Source organism: Diorhabda carinulata, chromosome 2 (genome assembly GCF_026250575.1).
Source record: "Diorhabda carinulata isolate Delta chromosome 2, icDioCari1.1, whole genome shotgun sequence".
NCBI classification, from domain to species: Eukaryota; Metazoa; Arthropoda; class Insecta; order Coleoptera; family Chrysomelidae; genus Diorhabda; species Diorhabda carinulata.
The window spans coordinates 6,308,567-6,329,113 of NC_079461.1; the positions used below are offsets into that span (position 1 = coordinate 6,308,567).

The 20,547-nt window shown below is 34.0% G+C and overlaps 1 protein-coding gene across 4 annotated transcripts in view; it reads left to right on the top strand.

Moving 5' to 3' along the window:
- LOC130890924 (embryonic polarity protein dorsal-like) overlaps positions 1–20,547 on the top strand; it is a 76,818-nt gene that overhangs the window by 18,291 nt on the left and 37,980 nt on the right. For 2 of the 4 annotated variants that reach the window (XM_057795357.1, XM_057795359.1), the window contains exons 4-6: positions 2,679–2,826; positions 3,401–3,601; positions 18,884–19,062. In XM_057795357.1, coding sequence (XP_057651340.1) covers positions 2,679–2,826; positions 3,401–3,601; positions 18,884–19,062 — 528 coding nt within the window. The remainder of the gene's footprint in view (positions 1–2,678; positions 2,827–3,400; positions 3,602–18,883; positions 19,063–20,547) is intronic. The other 2 variants (XM_057795356.1, XM_057795358.1) reach the window with 1 other exon arrangement.

Genomic DNA, 20,547 nt, shown 5'->3' on the forward strand with positions numbered 1-20,547 from the left:
AATGCTACATGAATAATTTTTATACCAATGAAAAGAAGAAGTTTCACAGTTTTTTTTAATGTATTACAAGTGTTCAATATGGCCTCCAGCTGCTGCACGGCAAACATTTACGCTTGTACACCAAACGCTACTCAAAACTTTCCATACAGTTGGTTGGGGTATTCCAAGTTCTCTACTAGCTCTATTGGTAGGCTTACTTGGGTTGCGAACAAAACTGTCTTCTATCCGTCTGACAGCATTTTCTGACACTTCCAGTCTCTTTAAATTGATTTAACCAACGAGTAATGCTTTTTCTAGTTGGTTGTCTAATACCAAATTCAGCACGAAATGCCCGCTGCACTATAATTTGCGACTCACTTCTTGCGAACTCAATAACACAGAATACCTTGAGCTCCACAGTCACCATCTCACAACTGGAAATGACAGAGAATGGCGGCCTAATGCCGCGGGAACTCTAGCGGCCGCTTCTGGAACTGTCACCACCTGCTACACTTGTAGTACATTAAAAAAACTTTGAAACTTCCCATTTTCATTAGTATTAAAATTTCCATCACTTCCACATTTTCTCTTTTGTCGCTTTTTAGGCTTCTCTTCCTTTACAGTTGTCAAAAACAACTGTTTAATACCACTCCTTTTAAAAGAAACCAATTTAATCGCGTTTCGTTCGCAATGATATGGTGGAGATCCTAAGGGAACGTTTACTAATAGTCACAACCTCTTTTGAAGCTTGCAGTCCAATTTTTCACGGTCGCATACGAAAGACATTGATCACCAAAGGTATTAATCATATCTTCGTAAATCTGCTTACCTCTTAACTCTCTTAAATACAGTAGATACTCCAATGTTTCGATTTTCACAATTTTGGTAGATATCTTTTGTCTTTTAATTTATTGCGTAACTCTCGTTTACTTTTTTGACGTCAAACGTTACACTTACACTTCTAATAATTTATTGTTCGTTGCTATGGTAACGTAATATTTTGTTTAAGCATGGAACTGGTCTAGGCTAACTAGATATCAATACAACCTCGTATATATATTTTCAACCATATATAAGAGAGGTGACGTTTCTTTACATGGGGGTAGGGCATATCCAATATCCAAAAAAAATGCCTTACCTAATTTGTAAGCGTTCCCTACTCAGCGTATTCCACGATTTTCTGCAATTTTATATTTTTTGAATTTCTCTTTATGTAGGGAACTCACGATGTGTACTGTGTGCTGTCAGATGGTGGATTTAAACCAGGAGATGAATTATATAAAAAAGCCTGTCTTCGACTTAACATTTCATGTTGCAAAAATTTGTTTTGTGTCCCTCGTTAATCTATGTGCCTTCATAATTAAATATATTTATTTGGTACCTCATGTCTTTTATAATTCTGAGGTAATTTATTCTCTATATCTTCCTAATGATTTTCTATTTGAAATTTTGATTTTTCCGGATCTTCACGTGCTTTTTGAAATTCGTCACATTTCTCTTGTTTAATAATTTTGTAAAATCGTAGATTAGAATGTTTCTATGTAAATGATTTAAAACTATGTTAATATTTTTCCATTAACCGCTGAAGACCGATTTTTCGGCCCTTCAAAATTTTCCATTATCACACTGGAATTCACAATAGACTGCACCTTGCAAGTCGCAACTAAAGTAAACTGCTCAGTTTCACTAGATTATTGCTTTTGAAATAACTTACTTTTTATGTATGTTGAAAAAATTGAATACCTATCTTATTTCACTAATGGTCTAGTGCCACTTGGTCTAAAACACTTAGAACAATCGCTAAAATCTAGTAAAAAGTTAGAACAACTCAGAATAACCCATTTTATAGCATTTTCTCGAAATTGAGGTGGCCCAGGTTTTTTATGTTTTGTTCCACAATGACATAGGGCTGAGAATGACATTTTTAAAGGAAAATTTTCAGCTGGCACAGTATTTTTCAAGGTGACGGTTCTAGAAAACAATAAATCTATTATTAATCTACTTAAAATATATAAAAAACATTTTTTCTACGTACTTTAGACACACTTTCGAGTGCGTAATATATTACTTTACACACTAGTGCGTACAGAAACATACTTTGAGAAGTAGAGAAGTATTTCGACAATATTCACAATCGAATAATCGAAAAAGGCAACTTTACACACTAGTTACATGTAAATAACTATTTTTTTTTCTGAAATCAATATAATAGAACAACTCAGAACGACGATTATAACCGCGATTGCTCGAAAGCCTGCTTGTTAAAAATTATTTTTCGTGAACTTTGTGAACAACACAGAACAACTGTCAAAAATACGGAACTTTAAAAATGCCAGCTCGAAAATCTTTTTCCCAATTAGAACAACCTTGAAAATTTTGGAACTCCAAGGTACAGTGCGACTTCTTGAGGGTCGCCGCGCTACCATAACGTGAAGGTTTTGTGTAGACGATCGAATTAGATGAGATTTTGTTTGCTGCTTATAATAAGAGCTTCTCCAATTGTAAATGGAAAGTCTTTACTATATCAAGCTTTTCACGTAGGTAGAGTTGAACGTGTATTAGCTCCAGCGCAAGTTCATAAATTTTTAAAATCTTGGTAGGAAAATATTTATAAATACAATTTCTAATAATAACGGTTTCAAATTTATTTTTTAGAACAAATATTCTTCGATATTAATACTGGAAATCAATTGTTTTAGTTGAGGTTATTGAGACTGATCCAGATTTTCAAGAATATAAAGAACCAATCCAGTCTTCCGCAATGTTTAATGGAGGAGGGGAAATACCTATACCACAACAACCCACAGCAAACCAAGCTAGTCAGTATTCATCATTGTCGGCGAAAAAGTAAGTACCATTTTGTACATTGAGTAGCAAATACATATTAATGTTCTTGGCATGACAAGATGACACAGAATGGACTCCTTTGGGATTTAAGTAGGACGCCAAACTCGCTACGAACTCAGTCTACTTGCAACTCTAGCTTCTAATTCCCCAGTTCACAAATATATCCCTTGATAGTCCGTAATGCCACAGGAAGATTATTTTTAATACTGCTAATGGTTCAAATGTATTGACTTAGAAAGAAGAGAGTACACAGTAGAATAGTAGGTGGTCAACTGCTGTTCAGGCGCATAGACCCGTCGTGTCCTACTTGAAATGTATATCCTTTGAAAAGCTCGTCAGAACACAGTTGGCCAAAACGAATATTGGAATGTGAACCTCTAGATAGAAGACTTAGAGATGATAGATAGAGATCTCTAAGGGATTGGCATGAAAGGGAACTGTGGAGGACAAGAATGGTTATTTCGTAAAAAAAAATACTAAAGAAGAGGAAGAAATTTGAGAACGTTAAACGCAAACGATATATTCATAATAAGGGTTAAGTTAGATATCAATTTTTTTTTGTTTTTATTTTCAGACAAGCTCGTATAAGGATAGTAGAACAACCCGCATCGAAAGCGCTAAGATTTCGATATGAATGTGAGGGTAGATCGGCGGGCTCCATACCAGGAGCTAGAAGCACCCCAGAAAATAAAAGTTACCCTACGATTAGGGTAGAAGGTTATAAAGGCAGGGCTGTAGTAGTAGTATCTTGTGTAACACGTGATCAACCATACAGGTAGGCGTTGCTAATATTTTTTTTTTATATTAATGTGTTTGTTTCCTCATGGTTTTAATGTTGCTTATGATGAAGTTGATAATTTACTAATGCGTACAACATTTAGAGTAATTATTCAACAATTTAAAATGAATTAAAATTTAGTTTTCGTAAATAGTAATTTGAGAACGAGTTTTGAATGATTCGTCAGGCATTGCGTATGCTTTCTTTTGCTTACAGGAACGTTTTGATAAATAATAATTGTACAGGATATATCAGAATTAACTATTGATATGTGGGGTTGAAAGGTGGATCGTATAATTTAAAAATTTTCTGTTGTTTAATCAAAAATCCGGCTGAACAATGAATCAAATAATTGGCCAATGTAATTGTAACTGTCCATGCATTTATCATATTTTTTTAACAGTCATATCTATTATAATTGGTGGGTTTGGAAACTGATTAGTACCAGATATAGCATTTCCACGAATAAATAACATAAGATCTTGATTATTACCTCCATCGTTATTTCTTTTAATTATAAGAATTGTAGAAAGAGGTGCAGGAATAGGATGAACAATTTGTCCCCCCATAAATCCCCCCTTTCATCTAATATGTCCAAGGAGGTTCTCCAGTAGATGTAGCTATTTTAGTTTAAATGCGGGAGGAGCTGATTGAATTTCATACCAACACTTATTTCGATTTTTTGGACTACCTGAAGTTTATATTTTAATTCTCCCAGGATTTGGTTTAATTTCTCATATTGTTACGCTAAAAAGAAGAAGAAAAACTTAATAAAAGGTTAAGGAAATTTTATATCGTCACAAATACCTCGTTCGTTTGCTCTATAAAATTGAACAATCCGATTTCAATAATTTGTTTTTATTTGCAGTTTTACGAGAAAAAAATAAAAAGAAATAAAAAAATTAGTTTCAGAGTTCGAAATGTTCATGTAAACGAACCCATTTACGTATAAATGTTAGTAATATTTTAACAAGTTTCAAATATTTCAATTAAAATCACATTTGACCTTTCCCTGTATATTTGAGTGCTCGGTTGTACTCGCAATGCCCTTATACTATTTTTTACTTTTGATACGGTTGTTCAGCTATTATTAGCAAATAATAGTGACAATAAAAATTCATCAGGGAATAAGAAAAAATACCCCATTGAGTTTGAACCGACTTATAAATCAGATAGTGATGATTTGGCACAACATCCACCTCCAAACTCCAAATGATGACGTTCGGGTAAATAACTATGCATCTCCATGAAGTGAAGGTCAGATACAAGATACTTGGCAAAAAAATAAGCACAGATAGATCTGAAGCTGCAAATGAGTTAGATTGAGAGTTGCTTTTCATCTTTTTTTACAGAAGTAAATCTACACCAATGCTGAAATTGCAATAGAATCTGTACGAGAAAGTAGTATTTACTACTCAGAAACAACAGATCCTTTTGAGGTTAGAGCTCAAGACGTTGAAAGAAGCCGTGGATTATTTATACTCGGAAGTTATCGCTTTACCTCCCAAAGTGGACAATCTCACCAACGAAGAGGATGTGGATGATGGCGATCTGGAAATTCCCAATGGTGATATCGCTGGACGTATTGAAATGGATTCGATTGACGATAATTTTGATAGTAATGACGATAAGAAAATAAAAAGACAATATGAAAACTAAACTTGCTAACTTATCTCCAGTTTCAAATTTTTGACGACGCTGTGTAGGTACGACATGACCATTGAAGAAACAATTCGCTACGCAATCGCCGAGAAACTTAACCACGATTTTTTCGTTGAAAAAGATGATTCGAAAATATTTATTGGATTTTCTATATCCACCGGATTTCATACACTACTAAATGAAAGAAACTACTGGTCCGGCCATGAAGACTAGGTGTTTCGATTATACTCAACGCTTTTAGTAGGAATGTTTATCTTGAATTGAAATCTGTGCTACATTTTCGAAATGCAATGCAAAAGCTGTCTAGAACAAAGGAGACAGAAGTTTCAAAATTCGTCCACTCATAAAAAATGAAAATATAGATTTTCGCGAGTGAGGAAGTTTTCATCGTGATTTAGCAATAGATGAAATTATTGTTAGATATTAATGCGTTGAAGCAATTTATTAGAACCAAATCTGCAATTTCTTCTTGTATGGTGGAAATGGAAATGAAAGTGGTGAAGCTGCAAGTGAACCTTTAGGATCTAGGGTTGTAGAATATCCCTATTACAGTAACTTCTTCAGTAGCTACCAATTATTTCTAAAACTAAACAAAATGGGTTTTCGATCAACGGGAACTATTTGAGAAAACAGAACTTAGAAGTGTCTTATTAAAATAAATGGAAAAGTCTGGTAGTTACGATTACTGTTACATGAGATATTCATTTTGAAGTGGAATGACCATAAATATGTGTCAGTAGCTTCCAACTTGGGGAGAGTACGATTTACGTGGCGCCGGTTTTGGCTTAATTAGGCCAAAATAAATCGAAAATGAGGAATGAAATTTTCCAATATCTCGCTACCTTTTCGAGATATCGATACTTAAAGATATAATCAAACGTTAGTTCAAAATTTGCTTTATTGAACAGATGGCGTTCAATACTTCGTTTCAAATGAATATTTTATCACTTCAAATTCAATATGAATCTTGTAATTCAATAAAAAAAGGATTTTTTATTCAATTGTTATATTATTTACCCTGATACTCCAAAATTATATTGAAAAAAAAAAACAAATTTTTATAACAAAATGAGCCATTTTTGAAAACTTTCATCATTCTGTGATGAATATAACTTAACATACGATAAATACATGAATAATTTGATGTTTTTCATATTTTGTCGGTTGTTTTTCATTATTTATAAAATAAAAAAATATATTTAATGATAGTTTGAAGAATTAATTAGTAATTTATTGTAAAAATATCCTGTTTCGAGCAAAAAGCACGTTCTGAATGCTTTCAAAAGTTATTTATTTTCGTTTGTTTTATATTTGAAAAGCCAGACTATTGCAATATTTCACAATTATCCTGAAAAAGTTCTCTAGCAATTATTTTTGCATCATTTATCCTATTTTTAACGACAAAATCAACCGAATAAGAAAAATGATTGTAAAAAATCGTTCCAAATCTTCATCATCATCAAGCCTTCCAATCCTATGTGGATTATGGCTATCGCTTTTGGCTGTTTAAATCCTTTTTTTTTTGAGGTGGATTACTCCTCGTTTTCTAATTTCTATTTTCTTCATAGTTTTTCGTTTGTTTTGGCTGTTTTTGTTATTATTTTCCATTCTTTCCGGTTCCGACATTTTGCTCTACAGTTTTCTATATTGAGTGCTCTTATGTCCTCCTCTATTTCGTTTCTCAAAGTTTTTCTCATTGTGTGTCCGGCCCAGTTGAGCCTTTGTGATTTTATGTGTCCCACTATATTGTCCTTCCCCAGTTCTCTATTTCTTCGTTTTTCTTTGCTTTTCTTCCTCCTTTCTGTCTTATGTTTGGATCTTTAATAGTTCTCATTCTCTTTCTTTCGGTTCTTTTAAGTTCTTCTTCTTCTCTTTTATTTATTACTGTTGTTTCCATTGCTTATGAACACTCATTCTTACGTTCTCAATTTATTTAGAAACTATACTCTACACTTATATAATTTATTTAAATTCTTCGGTTACTTTTCTATGTATTATAAACTATATTGTTTATATATCCAAACGAAGTTCTCAAAAATTCTAGAAAATAAAGATACAAAACAAATAAATAAATTGACTTGACTAGAAATTATGAAAATATGTAAACAAATCGTCTGCTATGATGAAAAACAAACATCAAACGAATTCCAGGTTCGCCGAATTTTAGAATTTCACTGCAGCCGGACAAGACCGGCTCCAGGACATATATCACGGACTTGTTCGTAACAATTTGAAATATTCAAATGAGATATTACCCTTATTTTTTTCCATAAATTTTGTATAAAACAAATTTTCATTGAAATCGGATGGATTTCTGTTGCCAAAAAACGAGGTGACCGCGATAATATAAAATTTCCGAATTTGTGGATGAACCGATTCAAAATTTGTTCTTTATATTGATTTACAAAACATTTATTTCGTTTTTATAGTACACACGTCACTGACTAATAATTTAATTTTTATTCACTGATAATAGATTAGGTTCTACTCTAACTTGGATGGTATATTATTCAATAGCTTCCTAAGTATTACGAAGATTTATTATGAGGACGTACAGAAGACGCGCTCAAATAATTATTAACAACTATAATAAAAGTTATATTGGTTATGTGATATTTGTTTTTAATTTTATATTCATTAGAATTGTCGGTAATCAATTATTTCGTTCGTAAATACTTGTTTTAATCAACTAATTTTACCATAAAAATTTGCATAATAATCTTTTGTATATTTTATAATGTATGGACAGAAAAGACTATTGGGGAGGGGCAATTGTCCTGTTCGCCCCCCAAAATTGCGCCAATTCTTACTGCAAAATGTATTCGCCACTGATGATGAGGAGCACGAGCTTTTCGTTGCTAACCTTGGTTTGCTCTAGATTTGTTAAATTAATTAATGAAAATTCTATTGAGTTTCGACTATAGATAATATCATCTATTGTCTTTCATCCTCTTAACCTTCCATTAGTCGCGCGTGTATCTACGAGATACATGGCTAACTTTTTCCTAAATATTTATTTATGTAATAGCTCTAGAAAATGCAGATTTGCAGTAGTTCTCGGTAGATGTATCTCGAAGCCTTTCCTAGAAGTACAATCGGCTGATTTCACTTTTACAATCCCTGGCCACCCTAAACCCGTCCGACCGCCGGATTTGTATCTGCTAGATACAGCGCCACCAAAAGCGTCAGTTTATCTTCAGATTTAGTTGGGATAAGTTCTCGTTCATTTCGACGTTTTGTAATTATTCAAACGTAAATTTTATTGTTTTTAAGTGTTTATTTGTATTCTAAAAGTGCTTGTGCGAGTGTCAAATTAAAACCAGAAGATATTGAAGAACTTACTAGTCTCGCTTTTTCCGAGAACGAAAATTTACAAGAAGATGTGGATGACTCTGATGAATCTGAAACAGGAGACCACGTAGAGACAAGATCAGTTGATTCAGAGACCGATCATGAACTTGAAGTAAGCGATGACGATGGAAACGATGACAGTGGAAACCAAGAAAACAGTATTTTTTTTTGGGTAAGCTGGAGCAATTTTATGCACTTGTATTGTGTTACATTGAAATGGTCATTGTAGGCAAAGACGGAACACGATGGAGTAAAATTGTACCAAGAGTAACTCGAGCCCGTCCTCTTAATATTATGATGAAGTTACCTGGTGTAATTGGTTAAACAGCCATAAACGCCGAAACTGAATTAGATTGCTGGAATCTATTTTTTAGTAATATGTTAAACATGATAGTTGATTCCACAAATCTATATATAGAAAGTATAAAAGCCAAATTCAACCGTGAAAGAAATTGTCGCCCTACAGACTTGATTGAAATAGGAGCATTGTTTGGCCTGTTATACCTAGCAGGTGTATTTCGAGGAGGTCACCGCAATTTGAAAGATTTTTGGGCATCTGACGGGCTAGAAATTGATCTTTTCAAAATGGCAATGTCTGAAAAGCGCTTCAGATATCTAATATTTGCAAGCTACAAGAGAAGAAAGACGTGAATTTGACAAGGTAGCAGCTGTTAGGAATCTCCAATTTCATTGAAAACTGCAAAAAACATTATCATCTTGGGCAAAACGTTGCCATAGATGAAATGCTGCCAGCATATCGTGGTCGATGTGCATTTCGACATTACATACCGTCGAAACCAAACAAATATGGTATCAAAATTTTCTGTTTGTGTGACGCCAAACTTTACTATACTTCGAATATGGGAATCTATTGTGGGCAACAGCCAGAGGGACCCTTTCGGCAAAGCAATTCATCCTCTGACGTAGTAATGAGATTGTCTGAACCAATTTTTCAGTTGGGTAGAAATATTACCGCAGACAATTGGTTCACAAGTGTAGAGCTGGTGAGAAAGTTAGAAGAAAAGAAGCTATCGTACGTGGGGACAGTTCGGAGGAATAAAAGAGAACTTCCAGCTAACTTCGGCTTACCAAAAGGGCGTCAAGTATTTGACAGTATATTTCAGGGTTCCCAGCGACCTGGAAAGTCAGGGAAAATCAGGGAATTGCAAAATGGTCAGGGAAAGTCAGGGAAATTTACAAAAAATTTCAAAAAGTCAGGGAAAATCCTAAAATAAAGTCGAAGAAGACAAAATTTAACAAACAGTGGCTGGATCCTGTTTTGCATCCTGATATCAACAAATGGTTGAGTGATGTTCCTGATAAATTTATTTCCTCTTTCTAAGTTTTTATTAATTTTTTATAAAAATCAATCTGAAGCTAATTGAAAATGCTTTTAAATTAATTTAATTAATACTAATAATAATGATTAATACTACTATTAACATTAAGTAATCCAAGCTGATTTTGCGCGTACCTTTTGGTCAGGGAAAGTAAGGGAATTTATCAGGCAAATTTTGCTGGGAACCTTGTATTTGGATATACAAAAAAATGAAACGTTAGTTTCATATGTTCCGAAAAAAGGAAGTAGTCCTTATTTCCAGTTTGCATGTGGCGTCGAACGAAATGAAAGAAGATGCTTCAAAAAACAAAAAAGCCAGAAAAAATATCATTTTATAACAACACAAAATCCGGCGTTGATGTGGTCGACAAACTTTGCGCTACTTATAATGTTGCTAGATCAACTAAGAGGTGGCCTATGGTAATTTTTTACCATTTACTGAAAGTAGCTGGAATCAACTCGCGGGTGATATTTCTTGGAAACAGAAATACGTTTATCACTAGAAGAGAATATTTGAAAAAATTAGGACTAGCCTTGCTAGACGAACAACTAAAAGTGAGCGCCAAAATAAAAAGTCTTCCACGACAAACCAAAGCTTTGCTCAAAAATTAAAAAACCATGGAAGCACAACAAGAAGTTCACGAGGCAAAAATTGGACCAAGTAATGAAAGCGATGCGAACCATGATATGTAGAAAATAAGAAAACGTCAGTGTCTGCATATTGTCGTGAAAAATGTGGAATTCATTTATGTATAAAAATTCATACAAATATGATTTGTAATAAATGTTATAATAAAGAAATTGAAGAGGGTGATTACTCCGATTAATTTTATAAGTTTGTAAAATATTTTGAATGAATAATGTAACTTTAAACCTAGTTCTGGCGATAACCTAATTAAAATTTTACACATTTTACATATAAAATAATTATTTTCGACCAAATTCTCGTTTTAAATATTTAGATTTTTAAATGTTGCTAAAAATGATCGAATCCTATTATCCCAATATTTTGCAAACGAAAACCTTTACGAATACCATTTTTTTTTTTAATTAACTCGCTTGGATATAACAGCAAAAAGTATTTTCAACTTTTTTTAAATTTTTTGTTTAATGTTGCCAAGCTTACCAAAGTAGTTCTGTATTTGCTTGATGATGTGTTTAGAGTGTTTTGTTACAAGTGCATGTTAACCAATTTTTTTTAATATATAATCTATTTATTAATTGTATAAGTTTGTTCTTATCACGTGTTTTATAAAATAATTTAATTGGACTATCATATTTTAATCATAAATTATTATCATTCTTATGTTATGAACGTAGGTTAAATTCAGAGATAAACTTTGAAGCTTAGGTCTATTTCTGTTGTTGCTACTTTCAGTCTTATGCGCATATTTTAACAGGTTATCCTTCTTTTACGCACAACGAAAAACAAAGAAAAAACTTCTATTCAAAATAATTCATTTATTGAATGATTTCGAGATAAAATTAGCACCCAATGGTGCTAATACCTTGTTCGTATGATAGTTTGAAGGGATCTACGCTACCAAGTGCACGTGTTCTTAGTATTCTTTGCCTCTCGGGAGGCTTTTTGATACTGTTTCTGGTCATTCAAATGAAAATACTTATATTAGTACAAATTATAAACGAATCTATATTATCGTCTCTCAAGCTATTCCTCGCCTATCTACATGACCAACCAACGTCTGTAAGTTTTGAAGGTTATACTTCCACAAGTGTTAAAATAGATCTGTCTGTTGATCCCATAGCTTTAAGGGCAATTTACTATGAATTTCATGATTTTTATGGCATAAGTTCAGTTGAAGTGGATGATGATCTATCCACCTACAGAACTTAAATCACCTCGGAACGAACAATTCACCAACAACAAATTAGAGATTCGTCTAGGAGAAATTATTAGATAATACGACGTGTCCAGAGGAACTAGAATCCTCACTTAGTTGTAAGGACTCTAAATTGAAAATGGTTGTAATTATTATTCAGTCATTTCAATCTATACGCAACAAAACGGATGAGTTGTATTTGTTTTTGGAGAAATTGGGGTTCCAGCTGATAGTGGCTATTATTGAACACTGGCTACATGAAAATTAACCATTTTTTATTGATAAATACAAGTTATTAGTAGATATGATGAGGTATGAGGTAATTAACGGAAGAACGCTAATTTTGTCTTCCTGCAAGTACTTCTCGGATGTATTAAATTATGATTTTTTACTAGTAGAGTTTTCCATAAAAACAAAACTATCGATTTATGTATAATTTATATTTATAGATCTCCTCAATCAAATATTCATTGTTTTCTCAAAAACCTTCTAAATTTACTCGACGATCTGATTTTAACATTGACTTTACTAATAATTGTACCATTCGAGAGTTTCTGGTAAATATTTTTGAGTCATTTTAGCTAAATATGCACTTGGATTTATCAACAACCAAATTACTAAAACAACTTCCTCCATTCTAGATTACATAGTTTCCCACTTCCTACCCCATGATGTAATTCACTTAGTAATTAATTAAGGTCTCTCTGACCATAAAGCAGTTTTCGCCGAATTTTATATTACCTTGTAAATCTCTTGAGAAAAACACACAGTTGTACAAAACTTCACCAAATTTCATAACTCATGAAGTTCCAATTAACTAGAAGATTATGACATCCGAGGTGTTTCCTTGAAATGGTTTATATCTCATCTTGAATGTAGAAAACAACTGGTATGACCTGATGGTAAGGTTTCGAGTAATTTACCAATTGGCAGTGGTGTACCTCAGGGTTCAGTTTTGGGTTCAATGCTCTTTTTGATATTCATTAATGATGTTGTAGATTTACGAATTAATGGTAAATTCACTTTATTTGCGGACAACACCAGTGTAACCTGGAGTGGTCCAGATATATAAGCTTTACATGCTACCATGAGCAAAGATCGCATTACTAAAGTCCTGATCTGAAGCAAACACTGAAACAAAACTTTAAATTTTATCCTAGAAACGAGTTTTACGAATTCTAAAACTCAACAATGACTTAATCCAATCTTCAAATTCGAGTTTCTTGGTCTACATATTGACGGTGCTTTTCAATGGTATCTGTACATTACAGCTCGAGTCTCGTACTGTTTTAACAACATACTACGCATTGTTCGAATCGCATTTTCGCTAAGATTTGCTTTTCTGGTGGTCTTGTAGTTTGCACCTCTTCTGATCTATCTTCAAATTACAAAAAATACATAATTTTAACTCTCCCGGCTCTTTTTATTTTAGAATCCTTTTGTTTGGCTCGCAAACACTTTCACAACTCAACTGAGAGACCCATTCATAGTTATCCTACTAGAGGAACAAATTTGGACATTTATCAAGCAATACCCACCTCTGATTTGGTAAAACATTCCATCATCTTCAATACCAAATAATTCAACATTCACTGTACAAACAAATTATGCCGCTTTATCCAAAAAATGTTAAAATTTTCTCTATTTGAGATTCAAAGAGAGATTACTAAATCTGATTCGCAGTTTTCCAATACTTATTCAATATAATAAATGATGGATAGTAGAACTGGTATCCGGGTCTCAAGTAACTTAGATGGGAATCTGATCTAATTCTTTTGCAATGACGGATAGATCTTTTGTTTGAAAAACTTTTGCAGATCGTTGCATACCTGAATTCTTCCGATTGAGACGATTGATGTTAGTGCTTCCACGAATACCAATTTGCAAAGTTACGGGCAATCTGGTGCAGTACTGGTTAAAAAACACGGAATCGGAGCAAAAGCTTCTTCTGACAGAATCCAAAGAAAGTACGCTTCTGTTATATAGACCTAACTGGTGGCCAAACTCAGCGACCCAAGAATAACCACACTAGTATGTACATGTACACAGAGAGTGAAGTGGCTCTACAAAGTGACAACCAATTCAAAACTGGAATAACAAGATACTCAATAAGATAGCTTGCGACAGAGCGGTACAATTCCTCTAGTTTCCTTATCGTAGAAGACTCATGACATTGTTGACGAACTGGTCAAGCTGGGAGCCGATGGGTGCACCCAAAGCAACAGTAAGAAATCCACATCCAATCCAATCGCTCCTGTTGTTTAGCTGCAGACAAACCAAAATATTTATAGATGATACAAACCCCTCGAAATAAACAGTTACAGCTAAGTAAACGGAGGGCAAAGACTATGATACTGATCCGCACTGCTGGCTCTGTGAGATAGAGAAGGAAACTGTCAAACTCTTATAAGCACACGAAGTAAACTCATAGGATCTATTATAAGAGTCTTACTATTAAACCAGCGACTCTTAGAGAATTCTCTAATATTAGAGAGCCTCCAAGGAGACTACAAAATGATTATCCAGATAACTAGGATCGAATAACGCCAATTTATTAGAAGCAAAACTGTTTATTAGAATACTAAACAATTGATTTGATTTTTATTCTTATTGTTTATTATGATTATCTCCAAGTACTTTTAACGACTGTTTTATCGTCTTAATAAACAAGCAATTAAAAAGTAGTTGGTATGTTTAATTACGTTATTCAACCTTGACAGTTTGGAACGTGTTTTCAAACTAAATAATATGCATTATAGTTTTTATTTGAATTGATTCACGGCTTTGATTTATTTATTCTTTAAGATGTGGGCGGTGAAAAATTGTTAGGATAATATTGTTCTTGGAAGTATTGAGAATAAATAGACTTTTTTTTCTAAGAAAATGAAATTGTGAAAAAGTCCACAAAAAAATGAGGTACGAGGATTGTCGTATGATGCATTTATAGCCAACCAAAGGCAATAAAATACTAAACTACATCTTCTAAATAGTTCCAAAATATTCATCGAACAGGTCCGTTGTATTCGGTTTCAAAAATGAGAATATTCTCCAATTGAACTACTTATCTACGAGGATGGTCCCAGAAGTACCTGGCCCAACAAAGTATGGGAACAGAAAATAATCCGAAGGGGCTAAATCTGTCAAATAAGTTGCATAATGAAGTATTTCAAACTCTAATTCATTAATTTTGGTCATTGGAATAACAGATGTGTGAGCCTTGATTAAACAACACTTTCTTCTAAGACAAATGCGGGCGTTTTGCTTGATTTTTTCGCACAAACGTTGCAATAAGTTCGCATAATACTTACCGTTGATAGTGATAGGGCGATAACAAAGAAAAAATATTTATGGTAATTCGTGGAAAAATGTTTTAAGTCTTTTAGTCGAGGAATTGCAAGTCTTTTTAAAACAGCTCTTGCTTCTCAATTCTATTACATAGTACAGTGTTGATTTGGGTGAAATAAAAGAGGTACGAAAATTGATGCAAAAGTACATTACGACCCTTTATAAGCTGTTATTCAAATATACATATAAAAATACATATTTTAAAGGAAAAAAATCAAATCAACAAATCATCATTTATGTTAATTTATCATTTCGGCTCATGCGCATAAGATTTAAAAACAATCGAAATAGACTCTAGCGTCAATTATCATCGTCACTAGCTACCTAAATTCAAATATCACAATTATAGAGGGTAACTTATATTTTCAATATATACCTTGTAGTCCTGAGGGAAAAGGAATTGGTGATTTGTTATTTGTCTTATTTTAAACATGTAATAAATAGTTCCTCAAATAAACAGAAAAAGTAGGAGACAAGGTACAAGCAGCGTACAGAGCGTTTGGTGCAAATACACAATGTTGGTGAACAAAGAAATAAGAACAGAACAAAAGAATAGAAGAAGTGCTGGTGGACGAGAATATGGCGAAGATAATGAAAAAATCAAGATGCTGAAACATAATATATGAAGAAGAATGATGGTAGAGTGCACTGTGATAGAGAAGACCGAGATGAATTTGGAAAGAATGGAAGTGGAAAACTAAAAACAAATAACTTTCGATAGGCAGAAATAAAGAAGGCTAGTAAACAGGCTGAAGGTTTAAGAAGGTGGGGACTGAACATTTGAGACAACTATGCCATCTTCCAATACATTAGTAATATCTTTAACTAGATGCACAACTAGAAATACGATGATAATTTCAATGAGTTTGTCAAGATTTCATATGCTGTTTTCCTTCCTTTATATGTTTGATCTACAACTTTGGAACCACAGAGCTGACGGTACTATCTAGCAGATTTTTACGTCGTTGAATTTGAATGTAAAATTGTTCCTTATTGCACAATAGTGATGTTCTCGCTGAAAAAACAACCTAAAGTAACATTGATCTTTTAGAATGAGAAAATGAAAGTCGTATCTTCTCTAGAAAATTTCGTATAAATAATATTTTAAGCTACAAGGTAAACTATAAAATTTAATCCTTCAGACGGAGGATTACACTGAGAATGGTGTTTGATAGACTAATGACATTTTTTCAAATACCCCAAGCTTATCACACTTTTTTTTGCTCCTATTCTATTCTGCCGGTAGTGCTAAAAAAGGAAATTTCTCTTTTTGAGCCTTTCGTTAGAGTTAGCATAGAAGAACTCTTAGCCACTCCATTATGACTAAGTCTTGAGACAGGCTGGGAATTGCTATTCTTTTTTACGAAAAATTGTTTGCTGAAGCCACTCCTAGCTCTTGAATGTGCAAAATGAAGGAAAAGTAGAATACCAGTGGCAAAGAATATGACAAACCTTTATATAGTTTAACAACGAGGAGGTGCCAAAAAGTAACCGGAATAGCATTGCCATGGGTGGAGCTTTTGTAGTACTTATTTCTGCCGCTAGGCCCTAGGGCCTAGCGCAACACGTCGCCAGTTCAGTGCCGCGCGGGCCGTTGACCTGCCACGTTCTGTTCGTCACTAGTGACCGTTTTTGCTAGTACTGTTTCACTGCCGCTTCGTTTTTGTATGATAGCAAAAACGCGGCTGAAACTGTTTTTATGTTTAAAACTGCTTACAAAGATGATGCTATGGGAAAAACCCAAGTATATGAGCGGTTTTCTCGATTTAAAAACGACGACATGTCGATTGATGACAAACCTCGCTCTGGACGTCCATCAACTGCACGAATCGATGAAAATGTTGAAAGAATTCGAGAGCTTTTGTGCATATACCGTCGAGAGACAATTGATCAACTGTCTGAAATCAGTGGAATATCTTGGAGCTCGGTTCAACAAACAGATGATTGGTTCTTCCATCATGACAACGCTCCTGCACACTCAGCCATCACTGTTAGCCAGTTTTTGGTTAAAAATAACATGGCTCCGCTGCCCCACGCACCTTACTCGGCTGACCTGGCTCCGTGCGACGTTTTCTTGTTTCCACGCTTGAAAGTCTCCAGCCAATCCTTCGAGGAAGCGTGTGACTTCTATTCGGACTTCATCGTCGCCACCTAAACGTTCCTTCAGATTTGAGAAGAGATAAGTCCCGGCTGTACGGGGCTAGAGCATAACAGTCCACCCAAATTTCTTCAAAAGCTTCTGTGCTTCCGTCAGTCATCGACGATACTGGAATGCTCGCCGGGACAATATCTGTCTGAGTTTACGGTTCCGTGTTGCATGAAATCGATAAGTTACCCCCTTCCTATCCAAAAACACAGCCGATAACGTTTGATTGAATTTATTTAGTGGTGGTGAACCAGAAATTGTCGTTTTGTTTCAGGAGTGTAATAAAACACCCGCGTCTCATCTCATGTAACGATAGAGTCCAACGAATTCTCTTTGTTGCCTACTTCCTCACATTGTTGAAGAAATTTGAGAGCACAGTCAAGGCGCTGCTCTCTGGGAAACCCAATGGCTACTCACCTTGCGTTTATCCGACGCTTTTGTTAAAGTTTTTTCGTTCTTGGAAAACTTCAACAAGTGACAATCCGATCTTAAAACATCTCACTGTTCCGGCGATCTTCCCTTCCGTTCTTCACCGTGAACTCCAGTTCAACCATTAGCAATAGCTCTGCACTATTTGCGGACATGCACTCTTTACCATAAACCTCAGACAGTTGCCGATGAATTTTGAGCGAGCAACTTTTTAATTGCATCTGCCATTGTTGACCGAACAACGATCCTCGTTTATTTCATTCCTTAAGAGACTGTTAATGTCAATACTCGATTACATGTTGCAGTTTACATGAACCTCATATAGAGAAAAATTTAAAACTATATTAATAACTTGTTGAGTTGATTTGTACACATTGTCATTTTAATTCTCAAATAGGGATGGCGATTCTTTCCGAAAAAAGATCGATCTTTAAATCGATTCGAATCGTAACCTCTATAAGATCGATTTTTAAAAAATATTTTTCAGTTCAGAGAATTCCATAATAAAAAATTATTTTCATTACCATATCAAAGTGTAAGATCAGGTATAAAAGAAGACATTTATTTTCTAAATGTCTAAATTTTAAAAACAACAGTCTGTCAAGTCTACTGGGATCCAAGCGCTTCCGCTTATCACTTGCGATGTTGCCGGCAATTCAAAAAAGGAGCTCACAAGTTACAGGCCCGTTACTCATATACATCACGGCTGTAGGGTGAATATAGTTTTTGTTCTAGCCAGTGAAGTATAGGATCATACTTTAGATGCATAACTGCCCGTGATAAATAATGTTGTATTTTTAATTACCAAAACAGAAAGAATCGATTGTCGATTTTCAATGGTGATTTATTTGGTCCAAGGAATCGATTCTTCGACTTATTGATTTCAGATCGTCATCCCTACTCTGAACTAAACTTAATTGTCCTGAAGGCAATTGAACCGATTAAAAGTAGACCGGTCAAATAATTGAAATGGTAGTAGTTTAAATAGATTATGCAATAACCCATCAATTTGTTTATAAATTTATATTGGTAATTTATCTTTTAGCGGCATTAGAAAAATCTTATTACAATTGTGATATTATAGGGGTATATCATACATGTTATAGCACAGTTAAATGAGAACCAGATCTTATTTCACGCATCTTTTAATGTTGAAACACTTTCAGGCCACATCCGCATAATTTAGTCGGTAGAGAAGGTTGTAAGAGGGGAGTGTGTACATTAGAAATCCCGACTGATACAATGACAGTTCATTTCTCGAATTTGGGCATTCAGTGTGTTAAGAAAAAAGACATTGAACATGCCTTAAGGGTACGTGAGGAAATCAGGGTCGATCCCTTTCGAAGTAAGTTTGCAATTACAAAAAAATGATTGGCTTTAGTGTGTAGTTTATGCTTATGTGTCTTTCCTACTAAAACAGAAACGTTTCTCATACTGCAATAAAAAAATCTAATTTAGTGCAACTAAGTTGTTGGTAAGAGAAAAACAAGTAATGCTAATTTTTTATCATTGATTGTTAAGCATAATTAAAAATATATTGAATCAAATTTAATAAAAAATAACAACAAAACGCGTTACATTGTAATACCCTTAAATGAAATCGTTTTCCGCGTCTGACTCTTCGTCCACGATAACTTCTCCTAAGGCCTAGTTTCCATTCGTGAATTTAGCAGTTAAGGACTAACTATCCCTCCAATTGAACATTTGAAATCATAACTGTAAAGTCGAGAACTCGAACGTGGTTGAATAGAGTAGACATGGTAAAGTAACTCGTCAACTCACTTCCTTAAACCACCTGCTTCTACTCCATTTGTTTGAGAGAAATTCGAGCAAGTATAGTCAAGTGTCTAGACTTCGTGCAGACATCTCGTACGAAAGTGACTCTATAGATACAAGAGAACCAAAAGTCTTTTTAGGATAATGATTATTTATTTTCAAAGTACGTTCTCGTCTGATGGAAATAGCAGCCCCGACCCCGCGTGCTTCCTGCTCTGAACCGGTTACAAAAGTCCAAAAATAAATTTACACATAAAATCTGTAAAATTCTAAGGGCTTGCTGTGGACAATTGAAATGGGATTTACATATTGCCGCCTTATCTAAAAAATTGAGTTTCTCCTGTTTTGCGCTGAGATCAATTTTCAAAGAACTGAACTTATCCATCTCCGTAACAGTTTATTATGCCCTTATTTAGTTTCCTTATAAAGTTGAATCTTCAAACTACAAAATAGAGCTGTTAGATATTTCACGCGAACTAAACAGCAGCTCTCACTGCCGGGACTTCTTTAAAAGAATAAAAATTCTGACTATTCCTTCCTTATTCATCTTTGAATCCGTTTGACTAAATCGTAAGTACGCTTCCCCAAAATCAGAAAAGTCTTTCCACGGCTATCCACGCGGAGCTTTACCTACCAACTCCACGTTCAGAATTAGTAACGGGCTCAATACTTTACAATGCGAAAAAATGCACAATCACTTGCCAATTGAAATCAAATCGATATCATCGTTTCTCGCATTTCGCAATAATTTGAGGGCATATTTACTGCGCTTCTACTCTGTAAACGATTTCTATTCGAGTAATAATATTTAATTCCGAACATACTGATTTAATTTTGCTATGGACTTATACACTAATTATTTCTTATTACTATTACCTATAATTTTGTTATTCATTGTGGTTTTCTTCTGTATATTGAAATTTTATTTCATTTGTATCTTTATTCAGTTTTTTTTTTGTTTTTTAGTTTTTACAAGCTTTTGTCTACAAATTGTAACAATTTCTTGACAATAAAGCATTTCTCCCTCTCGTTTATTTTGAATTAAAAATTCTTA